At 44.9% G+C, this 15,724-nt stretch overlaps 1 protein-coding gene across 1 annotated transcript in view; it reads right to left on the minus strand.

The window, feature by feature from the left end:
* INPP5D (inositol polyphosphate-5-phosphatase D) overlaps positions 1–15,724 on the minus strand; it is a 227,840-nt gene that overhangs the window by 110,527 nt on the left and 101,589 nt on the right. Inside the window, exons 4-5 of the mRNA XM_040427895.1 lie at positions 15,245–15,407; positions 443–583 (exon numbers count right to left, since the gene is read on the minus strand). Of these exons, the coding sequence (XP_040283829.1) occupies positions 443–583; positions 15,245–15,407 (304 nt within the window). The remainder of the gene's footprint in view (positions 1–442; positions 584–15,244; positions 15,408–15,724) is intronic.

Below are 15,724 nucleotides of genomic sequence, written 5' to 3' on the forward strand. Positions count from 1 at the left end.
GATGGGCGGGCTGGAGGGACGCGCTGGGCGGTGGCTATTTATGAAGGTAGACGGAGCCTCTAGGTGCTAATGACGCCCACATAGCACCTAGAGGCTCATTAGCATATTTATAAAAGTTCTTTTTTTAGCAAAACGGCTGCCCCAAAAGCTGTTATATTAGGATGGTTGGCCAGAGCAGACACTAGCGGATCGCTAGTGTCTGATAGCTAATTATGTCATACGAAGTGATAGAAACCCTTTAAGCAATTACTCTGTAATGTCTGATTTTGATTGTACATGGTCCTCTGAATTGTGAACAGCTCTGGAATATGTTGGTGCTATATAAATAAAGATTACTTATTAAATGTTCGATATTTTTTAGAAACAATTATAGAACATGGATTTGCAGTGGAAATGACAAGGCCCATACGTGGATGTTTAGTATGACTACCATCTCTGTTACCTGTACAGCCCTGTGCAGAGAGTCATCAGAAGCTTTTTGAACTGAGGAAGGTTCTGACATCCATTGCGCACCATCTCATAATCGCTGGTGATGTGAAGACACAGGTACTGATGAATTGCCTGTAAGTGCTCCTCAGATACGCTGCAATAGAAGCATAGGTTTTTAAAACTATGGAAAGCATTTCACCGTAACGGCACGGCCACACTGTCAGGTTTCCTGATGTAGTTTTTGAAGCCAAAACCAGGACTGAATTTTAAAAATAGGAGTCGTCGTATCTGCCCGCTATACTTTCTCTCCTTTTATGATCCACTCCTGATTATGGCTTCCAAAACTGCATGTGAAAAACCTGAGTGTGAGGCCTTTGCCACACAGGTTTTTCTACTATACGAGGTACTGTTTGGACCCCCACCAAGCCTCAGAATGGTTAATGGGGTTCTTCAGACACACACTCTCGCCTGATCAAGCATGGAGGGATGCAACTGCACCCTGGGCAGTCAGCTAAGGTTGCTGTCATTCTAATTAATGGGACCCATGCATGATGCTTGCTGGACTTCGGAGAGATGCCTCAGAAACCTGATCATCCAGTGTGCAGTTGCATCTCTCCATGTCCAGTGTCACAGTGGGCAGAAGAGTATGCGTGGAGAACCCATTTAAAGAGTCACTGTACTTTCACACAATTTAATTTAATAGAGAATGATGTAAATAGCAAATCATGTCATTTACGGTAAAAAATTTGCCTGCATCCACCTGAAAAAACAAAATTTGTCATGGCCACTAGGGGTCTCACTACCACCTAACTTGCAGTCCACTGCCTGTTGTTAGGCAAGATTCATCCCTACTAACAGAGAAGATGGTTCACAAGAAGTGGGGGCGTGTCAGAGCGAGCTGAGCTCCTTAGCCTGATACAAGCACTGCCTCTACACTGCTTCTGAAGAGCAGAGAAGCGTCTGTGTGATGTCTCCCTTCTTATTAGCTTTCTGAGCTCCCTAGAAGAAAACATAGTGGTAAGTGAGGTTGCTGCATACAGTATTGGCAGATTCCACAAAAGGGAGACACCCTCTGCTTGTGAGAGAAATGCAACTAGCTCTGCAGTTGTAACAGGGAATACTATGGCTGAGGAAGACATTATGGAGGCCCAAAAAAAGACCAGCTCATTTACAATTTCCTTTGTTTTTGCTATTGGTGGGGAATAGGGGACATAGTCCCCAACTGATGATAATTTGTGTTGAGCTAATCGAAGTCAACAAAGTGGAATTCGATCCGAATTTCAGGGAAAATGTGATCCACCATTAATTTTAATTTCCTGGCGCTTTCAATTTTTCCTGAAATGGCAGTAAAAAAAAAAAAAACACACTCACCTCATTCATTTGAGCGCTAAGAGGCCATTGCGGCCATCTTTATTGAAGAAAATGCATCAATTGGGGCACGCGCTGACGCCACCACGCCACTGTGCGCCCCAATTGATGCATTTTCTTCAATCAAGATGGCCACAACATCCTTTCTGCGTTCAAATCGATGAGGTTAGTGTATATACAGGGAGTGCAGAATTATTAGGCAAGTTGTATTTTTGAGGATTAATTTTATTATTGAACAACAACCATGTTCTCAATGAACCCAAAAAACTCATTAATATCAAAGCTGAATATTTTTGGAAGTAGTTTTTAGTTTGTTTTTAGTTTTAGCTATTTTAGGGGGATATCTGTGTGTGCAGGTGACTATTACTGTGCATAATTATTAGGCAACTTAACAAAAAACAAATATATACCCATTATTTATTTTTACCAGTGAAACCAATATAACATCTCAACATTCACAAATATACATTTCTGACATTCAAAAACAAAACAAAAACAAATCAGTGACCAATATAGCCACCTTTCTTTGCAAGGACACTCAAAAGCCTGCCATCCATGGATTCTGTCAGTGTTTTGATCTGTTCACCATCAACATTGCGTGCAGCAGCAACCACAGCCTCCCAGACACTGTTCAGAGAGGTGTACTGTTTTCCCTCCTTGTAAATCTCACATTTGATGATGGACCACAGGTTCTCAATGGGGTTCAGATCAGGTGAACAAGGAGGCCATGTCATTAGATTTTCTTCTTTTATACCCTTTCTTGCCAGCCACGCTGTGGAGTACTTGGACGCGTGTGATGGAGCATTGTCCTGCATGAAAATCATGTTTTTCTTGAAGGATGCAGACTTCTTCCTGTACCACTGCTTGAAGAAGGTGTCTTCCAGAAACTGGCAGTAGGACTGGGAGTTGAGCTTGACTCCATCCTCAACCCGAAAAGGCCCCACAAGCTCATCTTTGATGATACCAGCCCAAACCAGTACTCCACCTCCACCTTGCTGGCGTCTGAGTCGGACTGGAGCTCTCTGCCCTTTACCAATCCAGCCACGGGCCCATCCATCTGGCCCATCAAGACTCACTCTCATTTCATCAGTCCATAAAACCTTAGAAAAATCAATCTTGAGATATTTCTTGGCCCAGTCTTGACGTTTCAGCTTGTGTGTCTTGTTCAGTGGTGGTCGTCTTTCAGCCTTTCTTACCTTGGCCATGTCTCTGAGTATTGCACACCTTGTGCTTTTGGGCACTCCAGTGATGTTGCAGCTCTGAAATATGGCCAAACTGGTGGCAAGTGGCATCTTGGCAGCTGCACGCTTGACTTTTCTCAGTTCATGGGCAGTTATTTTGCGCCTTGGTTTTTCCACACGCTTCTTGCGACCCTGTTGACTATTTTGAATGAAACGCTTGATTGTTCGATGATCACGCTTCAGAAGCTTTGCAATTTTAAGAGTGCTGCATCCCTCTGCAAGATATCTCACTATTTTTGACTTTTCTGAGCCTGTCAAGTCCTTCTTTTGACCCATTTTGCCAAAGGAAAGGAAGTTGCCTAATAATTATGCACACCTAATATAGGGTGTTGATGTCATTAGACCACACCCCTTCTCATTACAGAGATGCACATCACCTAATATGCTTAATTGGTAGTAGGCTTTCGAGCCTATACAGCTTGGCGTAAGACAACATGCATAAAGAGGATGATGTGGTCAAAATACTCATTTGCCTAATAATTCTGCACGCAGTGTATATTTTGATTTAACCCCTGAATAACCCCCTGATGTGACTCTCAGATCAACGATCATCGTTGTACACGGCATCTGAGGGGTTAAATGACAGGGGGCGGTGCGATCACCATTCCCCATCATTGCGCCAGCTGCATACAATGGAATGTGATGCATTACTAAGTAATTCGTAACAAATCGAATTTCTTGACGAAATTTGGTGAAGCAGCCGAATCAAATTTTTGAAAACGTTGCTCATCTCAAATGGTAATGTTGTGCTGTTCTCCTTATATTTAATCGTACACTGTATTATTAATTCTTCTTTCACCATGTTGTTTCTATGTATTGTTCTGTTGCCGCCATCTGCTGGCCAGAATTGTATACTGCACACCTCTGCTCTTACTAGTAAAGCTTTTTCTCTGCTGGGCGTGGTTTTAGCTGCCTCAGTCCATGTCACTGCCTGCAATCATTTTCAGTGCTGCATAGCTGTGTTACTGGATATTCTAACATTTTTGGGCTAGTGAAGGCATCAGTTTTTGACCAGCATTTAGCCTCAGGAAAGACATCTACAGGACAGCATCAATACCACTACTACATTACAGTATTGCATCATCGTTGTCGCTGTATTTGGATCAAATAAACCCACGTTGATTTTATTCCCGTGTCTACGTTTTGGATCCATCTAACCTGAGCATCTGCCGGGGTGGTCTGCTCCACTGCTTGGATACGAAGGTAGAAAGTCACGCAGCCATTATCAGTTATATCTTCATTCGTCAAAAACTGCCTTAAAGGGCTTCTGTCACCCCACTAAACTCATTATTTTTTTTGTGTACTTATAATCCCTATCCTGCCATATTGCCATACATTATGTTATTAATCATTTTCGTTCAGTAGATTTAGCAAAAAACGTACTTTTATAATATGCTAATTACCTTTCTACCAGCAAGTAGGGCGTCTACTTGCTGGTAGCAGCCGCAGAAAATCGCCCCCTCCTTCTGTTGATTGACAGGACCAGCCGTGATCTCCTCCTCCGGCCAGCCCTGTCAGCATTTCAAAAATTGCGCGCCTGTGTTGATTCGGCGCAGGCGCTCTGAGATAAGGAGGCTCGCCTCCTCAGCACTCCCTCAGTGCGCCTGCGCCGATGACGTCTTCTCTTTCGGTGACATCATCGGCTGGCCCTGTCAATCAACAGAAGGAGGGGGCGGTTTTCTGCGGCTGCTACCAGCATATTAGCATATCATAAAAGTAAGTTTTTTGCTAAATCTACTGAACGAAAACTATTAATAACATAATGTATGGCAGGATAGGGATTATAAGTACACAAAAAAAAAAATATGAGTTTAGTAGGGTGACAGAAGCCCTTTAAAGTCCATACCCCGGCTACAGATTCCCTCAGTCGAGTACCACATTCAGGAATCTCCCTTGCAACTGGCCCACTTGCAACAAATCTGCCCGGCTACAGTGCATGTCTGACAAACCTAAGGCTTCTTTCACACGGGCGAGATTTCCGCGCGGGTGCAATGCGTGAGGTGACTGCATTGCACCCGCACTGAATCCGGACCCATTCATTTCTATGGGGCTGTGCACATGAGCAGTGATTTTCACGCATCACTTATGCGTTGCGTGAAAATCGTAGCATGCTCTATTTTGTTCGTTTTTCACGCAATGCAGGCCCCATAGAAGTGAATGGGGTTGCGAGAAAATCGCAAGCATTCGCAACCAAGTGCGGATGCGGTGCGATTTTCACGCATTGTTGCTAGGAGACGATCGGGATGGGGACCCGATCATAATAGCATTCTTAATACAGAATGCGTAGTAAAATAGTGATGGAGGGGTTAAAAAAATAATAATAATAATTTAACTCACCTTAATCCACTTGTTCGCGCAGCCGGCATCTCTTCTCTCTTCTTCTTTGAGGAAGAGGACCTGTGGTGACGTCACTGCGCTCATCACATGGTCCGTCACAAGCTACAGAGCTTGGAAGGCAATCTTCAAAGCAGCCATTGCCAACCTCAACCTAACCGCAGAGCAGGAGCTTGACCTCTTAAACAAATGGCTGGGCCCAGGCTCCACAAATCGTATCAAGAGCCTCAGAACTGTCTACGTGGGAAGAGACTCGAACGTACCTTCGGCAGCGCAGAAGCAATAGAGAAGGCCCTATTCAAGAGACTGCAGAACGTCCCAAAGATCAATCTCAAGGATGTCCATAAGTTTCAGGATTTAAGTGATCTGCTCATGGAACTGGAGCTTGCGAAAAGAGACCCTCGTCTGTCCGGGCTGTACTACCTGGATACAGCCCATGGAGTGAACCCAATCGTTGTGAAGCTACCATACAGTCTGTAAGAAAAGTGGGCGGCATCAGTCTCAAGGTAGAAAAGAACGCATGATGTCACCTTTCCCCCATTTATTCATATCGGTAGGTTCACCCAGATGCATAATGACCCCAGCCTTGACTTCCTGGAGTTCAACACTACAGCTTCAGCGACATCATCATCAAGGTATGAAAGCGTCATGCATAAACACAGAGACTTTAAGAACAGCACGGGTAAACAGTACACAACCTCATCAGTAGATAAGTCCTTCAATCGTGAATGTCCCATTCATAAAAAAACACACTCACTGACCAAATGCAGAGGGTTTAGATCCAAAACCATACAGGAGCACAAGAAAGTCCTCACCGAGCTTAGGGTATGTTTCAGATGTTGCGCTTCATTGGAGCACATGGCTAAGGACTGTAAATCTGTCATCAAGTGTGAGGAGTGTCATAGTGAAAGACATGCCTCAGCTATGCACCCAATCCCACTCGCCAGAGATTCACCGACTGCCGTCGCCACCAATCCTGCTCCAAGTCATGGCGGGGAGCCCCAGGATCACGCTAACACAGCCACTGCTATTTCCTGCTCATGCTTGGACGTATGTGGGGAGGGCAAGAGTGAGAAATGTTGTGCCCGAATATGCCTAATTAAGGTTTACCCAGAGGGACTACCAGAAAAGGCAATAAAAATGTATACTATCATCGACGACCAAAGCAACCGGTCCCTAGCAGAACCTAAATTCTTTGAAGCCTTCTGAATAAAGGGACCATCAGAACCCTACATCTTAAACACCTGCTCGGGCCGCATAGAGACTAGCGGCAGGAGGGCACAAGAATGAATCGCTTCTCCCGTGAGTGGGGATACGGAAATACCCCTACCGACGCTGATCGAATGCGATAAAATACCCAACCATAGGGATTGAGATTCCTACCCTGGAAGCTGCATTTCACCATCCGCACCTAAGGCACCTAGCCAACGTTATCCCACCTATGGACATCAACGCCGAGATTCTACTCCTGCTCGGCAGAGACAATCTAAGGGTACACAAGGTGTGTCAACAGTGTAATGGTCCCAACTATGCTCCATACGCCCAGAGACTGGATTTGGGATGGGTAGTCATAGGAAATGTAAGCTTGGATCAATCAAGAATCGGCTCTTTCAAATCATATGTGCAGGGAGATGTCCTCATCACTATGAGGTGAAAGAGAAGTCTCCAGACCTCATACAACCACCTGACGTCATTTCTCCCCTCTTTGCTGACAACTTGGGGAGATCAGTCTTTCACACAACCAAGGACTACGATAAAGTAGCCTTGTCAGTAAAGGACAGAGAATTTGTCAAGATAATGGACAGTCCACCTGTGCAGAGGAGCTTGGGCCTCAGATGGGATCTCTCGGCTGACTCCTTCGGTTTTCAAATAAGTTGTGTAGACAAGCCATTCACAAAACGTGGTGTCCTATCAGTGGTGAACAGCCTATTTGATCCGCTGGGATTTGTAGCGCCCATCACCATACAAGGTAAATCTACTGAGACATCTTTCTGAAAACATCAAGGATTGGGATACCCCACTTCCGTCCGATAAAGAGCAAAAATGAGAAGCCTGGTAGCAATCTTTGTGTGCCTTGGATGGGTTCCACATCCCGAGATGCCATATTAAAACCTCACTTACCTCTAGCGTAAAGAAGGAACTCCACGTGTTCTCGGACGCCTCCACAGAGGCCATAGCAGCGGTTGCCTATCTGAAGGTCACAGAACCCAACAATCAAAATCATGTTGGATTCATCTTTGGTAAGGCTAAGATAGCCTCCAAGCCCGATCATACAATTACCAGACTTGAACTCTGTGGGACTGTGTTGGCAGTGGAGATTGCGGACTTCATACAACAAGAACTGGGTGTCCACATGATGAAGTTCAGTATTACATGGACAGTAAGGTCGTTTTAGGTTACATCCACAATCAGACAAAACGATTTTATGTGTACATCTGTAACCGCATAGAGAGAATCAGGAGGTCCTTCAAACCTGAACAATGGCACTATGTACCATCCGAACTTATTCCAGCAGATCACGTCACTAGGCCTATGTCTATAGGTTCCTTTACTAACTCTACTTGGCTTACAGATCCGGAGTTTCTGCTAGGACAGGCGGACGAACGTGTACAGGAGGTTTTCAGCATCCAGGATCCGGATTATGATCCAGAAATCTGCGCTGAAGTTAGTGCATTAGTCACTGGAACAAAGCATACCTTCAGCCTCGGTTGTCAGCACTTTGAACATTTCTCCAGTTGGATGAGACTCGTCAGAACTATCGCACATTTAGTGCACATTGCGAGATGTTATCACAATACTCACGAAGATAAAGATTGTCATGGTTGGCATGTCTGCCATAAACCCTTCTCTGCTGAGGACATCTCTCATAGTGAGTCCCTCATAATACGTCACGTCCAGCAGGGAGAATTCAACGTAGAATGAAAGTGCTTGTACAACAAACAGCAGATCCCAATAAAAAGCCCTCTTGCCAACTTAAATCCAGTTATTGACAGTTTTGGCTTGCTCAGAATTGGTGGTCGTTTGAATCAAGCCCACCTAGGAGTTGCAGAACAAAATCATCCTGTCATTCCCTTCAAACATCTTATCACCGGTTGCTGATCCAACACTACCACAAAAAGGCTGAACACCAGGGCAGGCAAATCACTGAGGGCAAGTTTTGGTCTGCAGGCCTTTGGATTATAGATGAAAAAACATGTGGGCCAAGTACTGCATGACTATGTGCACTGTCGCAAAGCGAGAGGAAAACAACTACACCAACAAATGGCTAACTTGCCTGCAAATAGACTATGCACAGAGCCCCCTTTCACCTACATTGGCCTAAACGTCTTTGTGGTGTCCGCACGCAGGACCCGCGGCGGTCACGCAAATAATAAGCGTTGGGCTGTACTATTTACTTGCATGAGTGTGCTAGCCGTTCACATAGAGGTGATAGAATCCATGGACACATCCGGCCTTATTAATTCTGTTCTGTTGCTGCCATCTGCTGGCCTGAATTGTATGCTGCACGCCTCTGCTCTTGCTAGTAAAGTTTGGAGGGAGCGTCATGTCAAACACTGTATCGCTTGCTCAGGGGTGCATCACCAGTGAGGCGATTGCCTCAGGCAGCACCAGGTAGGGGCAAGAGGGGGGCAGCAGAAGGGGGATTATCTGCTTCTGCAGTATAGTATTGGGAAGCACAGTGGGCACACTATATGGCACTGCATTACCCTGTGTGTTTTGTAGACCTGTATGTAATGTTTTCCAAGTATATCTTTCACAGTAGGGCTGGAGGGAAAGGGTTAGGTTAGGAAATTGGCATTGGGAGGTTGGGGAGCTGTTTCAATTTACACCTCAGGCAGCAGAAAGGATAGGTGCACCCCTGCGCTTGCTTCAATATGAGGTTTACAGCTGCTGTGGTGTGCATTAGTGTAACAGCAGCTGCTGTGCGCCACTGCTCCCCTGCTTACCACCGCGGTCCCGGGCGCAGTGTTCATGGGGGATCTGCTGCCAGTGCTTCCCATTTACCGCTGCAGTCCTGGGCTCTGTCTGTGTAGGTGCTGTTGTTCTGGGATCCGCTCCACAGTTTCCTCTCAGCCCTGGCCACAGCATGCTTGCTGCTTGTTTCCTGCAGCACTTCCTTAAGGGCCGGCGTGCGTCACTCCCTGTGCTTTATGGGTTAGGTCATTTGACCTCGCTGACCAATCCTAGCCCTCCTGCACATATATAAGTGGCTCAGCCCCCTTCCCAGATGCCTCAGTGTCAAGGTGTCCTGCTAAGATTCCTGATATCTGCTTGTGTTCCTTACTTCCTGCTACCTGTTTGATCCCTGCCTGCTTGCCTTGACTCTCCTGTTGCAGATCCGGATTGCCTGACCTGTACCTGTGTCGCCTGCCCTGAGCTTTTGCCTGTCTGACTTCGCCTCTGCCTCATCCTTCGGTCCTACACTGTTACTCCTGGTAACGACTCAGCCTGCTGACAATGTCTGTACTTCTGGTACATAGAAACATAGAAACATAGAATGTGTCGGCAGATAAGAACCATTTGGCCCATCTAGTCTGCCCAATATACTGAATACTATGGATAGCCCCCGGCCCTATCTTATATGAAGGATGGCCTTATGCCTATCCCATGCATGCTTAAACCCCTTCACTGTATTTGCAGCTACCACTTCTGCAGGAAGGCTATTCCATGCATCCACTACTCTCTCAGTAAAGTAATACTTCCTTATATTACTTTTAAACCTTTGCCCCTCTAATTTAAAACGGTGTCCTCTTGTGGTAGTTTTTCTTCTTTTAAATATGCTCTCTTCCTTTACCGAGTTGATTCCCTTTATGTATTTAAAAGTTTCTATCATATCCCCTCTGTCTCTTCTTTCTTCCAAGCTATACATATTAAGGTCCTTTAACCTTTCCTGGTAAGTTTTATCCTGCAATCCATGTACTAGTTTAGTAGCTCTTCTCTGAACTCTCTCTAGAGTATCTATATCCTTCTGGAGATATGGCCTCCAGTACTGCGCACAATACTCCAAGTGAGGTCTCACCAGTGTTCTGTACAGCGGCATAAGCACTTCACTCTTTCTACTGCTTATACCTCTCCCTATACATCCAAGCATTCTGCTGGCATTTCGTGCTGCTCTATTACATTGTCTTCCCACCTTTAAGTCTTCTGAAATAATTACTCCTAAATCCCTTTCCTCAGATACTGAGGTCAGGACTGTGTCAAATATTCTATATTCTGCCCTTGGGTTTTTACGCCCCAGGTGCATTATCTTGCACTTATCCACATTAAATTTCAGTTTCCAGAGTTCTGACCATTCTTCTAGTTTTCCTAAATCCTTTTCCATTTGGCGTTTCCCTCCAGGAACATCAACCCTGTTACATATCTTTGTGTCATCAGCAAAAAGACAAACCTTACCAGCGAGGCCTTTTGCAATATCACTTATGAAGATATTAAACAAAATCGGTCCCAGTACAGATCCCTGTGGAACCCCACTGACTACAACCCTCTGTTGTCTGTCACTCAGCCACTGCCTAATCCACTCAACAATATGGGAGTCCATGCTCAATGACTGCAGTTTATTGATAAGTCTTCTATGTGGGACAGTGTCAAAAGCCTTACTAAAATCTAGATATGCGATGTCTACTGCACCTCCACCGTCTATTATTTTATTCACCCAGTCAAAAAAATCTATAAGATTTGTTTGACATGATCTCCCTGAAGTAAACCCATGTTGTTTTTCATCTTGCAATCCATGGGATTTTAGATGTTCCACAATCCTATCCTTTAATAGGGTTTCCATTAATTTGCCTACTATTGATGTCAGACTCACTGGTCTATAGTTGCTCGATTCCTCCCTACTACCTTTCTTGTGAATGGGCACGACATTTGCCAATTTCCAATCTTCCGGGACGACTCCTGTTACTAATGATTGGTTAAATAAATCTGTTAACGGTTTTGCCAGCTCACCACTAAGCTCTTTTAATAATTTTGGGTGTATCTCATCAGGCCCCTGTGACTTATCTGTCTTCACCTTAGACAGCAAACTTAGAACATCTTCCTCTGTAAAGATACATGCATCAAACGATTTAATAGTCATTCTTTCTAGTGGAGGTCCTTCTCCTTTTTCTTTTGTAAAAACTGAACAGAAGTATTCATTAAGGCAGTCGGCTAGCCCTTTATTCTCTTCTACATACCTTCCGTCCTTTGTTTTTAATTTAGTTATTCCTTGTTTTAATTTCCTTTTTTCATTTATATATCTGAAGAATGTCTTATCCCCTTTTTTCATAGACTGAGCTAGATTTTCTTCTGCCTGCGCTTTAGAAGTTCTTATAACTTGCTTGGCCTCTCTCTGCCTAATCTTGTAGATTTCCTTATCTTCATTGCTCTGGGTTTTTTTATAATTACAAAATGCTAGCTTTTTATTTTTAATGATTTGGGCCACTTCTGCTGAGTACCACATTGGTCTCCTCCTTTTTTTGCTTTTACTGACGAGTCTAATGCAATTTTCTGTTGCCTTCAATAATGCACCTTTTAAGTAGTCCCATTTCTCCTGGACTCCATGTAATCCGTTCCAGTCTGATAAGGACTCATTTATGACTAATTTCATTTTTGAAAAGTCTGTTTTTCTAAAATCTAAAACTTTTGTTTTTGTGTGGTGGGACTCTTTCACAGTTCTTATATTAAACCACACTGACTGGTGATCACTAGATCCCAAGGTTTTGCCTACAATGACATCATATACGGAATCCCCGTTTGTGAATACCAAATCCAAAATGGCCTCCCTCCGGGTTGGCTCCTCAACCACTTGTTGTAGAGATAACCCCAGTAGGGAATTTAGAATATCTGTACTCCTGGTAGAACTTGCTATTTTGGTTTTCCAGTTTATATCTGGAAGATTGAAATCTCCCATAATGATAACTTCTCCTTTCATTGTCATTTTAGCTATTTCTTCAACTAGTAGATCATCTAGTTCTTTAACTTGACCAGGTGGTCTATATATCACACCTACACGAGTTACTGCATGGTTAGCAAACTGCAACGTAACCCAAACTGACTCTATGTTGGCCTCACCAACTTGTATTAGGTTAGATTTAATGCTATCTTTCACATACAGGGCCACTCCTCCTCCTTTCTTGCCTTCTCTGTCTCTTCTGTATAAAGAGTACCCTGGTATGGTTATGTCCCAGTCATTTCTTTCATTAAACCATGTCTCCGTAACAGCCACTAAATCTACATTCTCAGATGCCATTATTGACCCAAGTTCATTGATTTTTTTACCTAAACTGCGAGCATTTGTAGACAGGACTCTGAGCTTATCATTTCTTAACCTCTGTGCTTCTGACCTGTTCTGGCATTGTTTCGGGGGGCAATTGGACTCTTTTATTTTCAGGTGCTCAGGTACCTCCTGGTCCGCCTGGACCAGCTGCCTTGTGTGCCTATCCTCCTCAAGAGGTGCCTTTCCCCTCAGGAAAGTCTATCCCCACCATCAGGGGTACTGTGAAGATCGAAGGGTTCACTTAGACAACGCCCTTAGAGGAAGTAGGACACGTGGCACAGTGGGTTCACACCCGCTGGTTCGTGACAATTACTAAGGGTAGATAGATAGAAGAAAATGTGAGGGTATGTGCACCCCTGCAAGCAGTTTATTATATAGCACCTGTGCAGACCTAGGGGTCTCAATTAGTTAAAGCAACTCTCCAGTTCACACAAAAAAATTCACATTAACTGGGAAAAGAACAGGACACTTACATGGTGCCCTCCATTTTATCTTTTTGGGTACAGATCCACAAATTCTTAGGTTCCTTTTCTGCCATCCAAGATGGCCGCCCCACTTCTCAGACTGCCGGATGCACCCCGTGCATTTGATAGCCCAATAGACTTCCTGCTGCCCTCAGATTGGTCAGCACTGCTCATGTGATCAGTGCTGGTTAATCCAAGATAAGGGCTGGACAAGTAGGAAGTGTTCTGGGCGACCAATGCACTGGATACATCATGTAGTATGAGAAGCGGTGCAACCATCTTGGATGGCAGAAGAGGAGTCCAGTAATAGGTGCATCTGCACCTGAAAATGAAAGGAGTTGTGTCACTTCATCAAATAGAATTTATTATGTAGAGAAAGTTAATACAAGGCACTTACTAATGTATTGTTATTATCCATATTGCTTCCTTTTCTGGCTGGATTCCTTTTTCTATTACATTATACACTGCTCGTTTCCATGGTTACAACCAGAGGGTAGAAGAAACGAGACGCTGAACTTTACGTCCAACGTGTGGACCTTGGGAGGCCTTTTTTACCTACAGCAGCGCGCGCTACAACAGGTCAGCGTCCTCCTCGTGTCATTCGGATTCAGCAGCAGCAACCGCTCTGCTGATCCGATCCAGACCTGATAAAGGGGTCCCCAGTACCCCGAAACGCGTTGTCTATGAATAAAATGAAAATAGCTGAAACCTAAATACTGTCTATGACCGGTTGTGTCAGTGCGCCTCCCAAGGTCCACACGTTGGACGTAAAGTTCAGCGTCTCGTTTCTTCTACCGTTACCCGAATGGCAGGGTGGCTCCTGCCCAAGGTGACCGGACGAATCCAGGCTGCACCAACCGTTGCAACTCTCTGCTTTTTGCCTTCATTGTGGTTGCGCCCAAAATTGGTGCAACCCCAATAGGTGAGCAAACTACCTCCTATAATAGATTTTATCTTTTATTGAACATACTCACCCTATGAGCGCCTTTCTCTAATTTTATCGCCACAACTTGCTGGTTGATGGTTACAACCAGTGATGGCCAGTTCGCAGTGTTCGCTGACGAACACATGCGATCTGCCATCTTTATTCCCAAGCCCGGCGATGCACAGGTAAGCCCTTACCTGTGCCTGCGCCGCGAGCCGGTCTGAAACAAATGCGGTCACCGGGAGCAGGCAGTTCCGAGAACAGCCGCCGGGGGCCTTCATTGGGCTGTTCTCGGAACTGCATGTTCCCGGTGACCGCATGTGTTTCAGAGCGGCTCGCAGTGCAGGCACAGGTAAGGGCTTACCTGTGCATCGCCGGGCTTGGGAATAAAGATGGCAGATCGCATGTGTTCGTCGGCGAACACTGCGAACTGGCCATCACTAGTTACAACCATACTGCAATGCAGCAGTGGTGGTCATGCTTGCACACCATAGAAAAAAGCACTAGTCTGTTAGCTCTCAAAGTCCCAGTCACCAGAGAGGCTGGCACTTTCCCCTATAATGTGCAAGCATGGCCACCGCTGCTAGATTGCAGGGTGGTCGTAACCATGGAAACGAGCAGTGTATAATGTAATGGAAAAATGAATCCAGCCAGCAAAGGAAGCAATGTGGACAATCACAATACATTAGTAAGTGGCTTGTATTAACTTTCTCTACATGATAAATGCCTCTTGCTGAAGTGACTCAACCCCTTTGAACAGAGTCAGACACTCCTGCTACTGGTAACACCCAGCAGTACCTTTACTGCAGACTGCTGGAAATTTATCTGTGAACTTCTAGCAGGAGTAATATAGGAAGGCACCGCACAGAATCATAAGAAATTGCATACTGTGGTCAAACTGCATCATCCATTCATCATGAAAGTCTAGGGTGTGTCCATAGGGGAAGAAGGTTTGGGCCCCTCCACTCACTGCAGGCCCAGCCTGGAGGACTACAGCCACCTTCACTGCCGCAGCCACTACTCCTATCCTCTCCACCTCACGCTTGCCCTATGGGGCCGGCACATTGCACTTGCATTTATTGAAATCTATCAAATTAGACTAATATAAACCATCATAAATCATCATTAGCTTTTGCTTTGCCATCTTTTATCCTAAGAGGAAGTAGGGATTGTCATAGAGTAAATGGTCATTCGGACATTTGTATCAAAATATCATGAAGCTGTCTACCTGCGAGTGTCAATGTCTTGCATCCGCTGTAACAATGTGTCAGACAGTAGAAAGGAGTTATTTCCAAAATCTGCTTTTTCTGGAGTCAATGGGCACTCTTTTATTTCTGTTGATGCCATTGTAGGGATAAAGGTTCTTGGGGGTACATTCGGGGGAGCGGGCTCTGTAACAAGAAATATAGAAGTAGCGGTGATAAGGCATTTGCATCATCAAACATTAGAATCCATAGACACAAGGGCGTAGTTGTCAAGCAGCTGGCGAGGCTCGGTGCCCAGTATAACATACACCTGCAGCGTGTTCTCTGATACCATCTGCTCTGTGTGCTTCATTGTAAGTAGGGATTTATGATATCGAGTCACTTGAATCTCAAGTTCTCTATAGGATATATGACACCTACTGTGACTAGGAAGGTAACTCGCTGCGTTCACAAGGGACTGGTCACCCCAGTGGTACTGTTGTGTGGGAGGGCTGGAGGGAGGC

The sequence above is a fragment of the Bufo bufo genome, chromosome 4 (assembly GCF_905171765.1).
Source record: "Bufo bufo chromosome 4, aBufBuf1.1, whole genome shotgun sequence".
In the NCBI taxonomy this organism is placed as follows: Eukaryota; Metazoa; Chordata; class Amphibia; order Anura; family Bufonidae; genus Bufo; species Bufo bufo.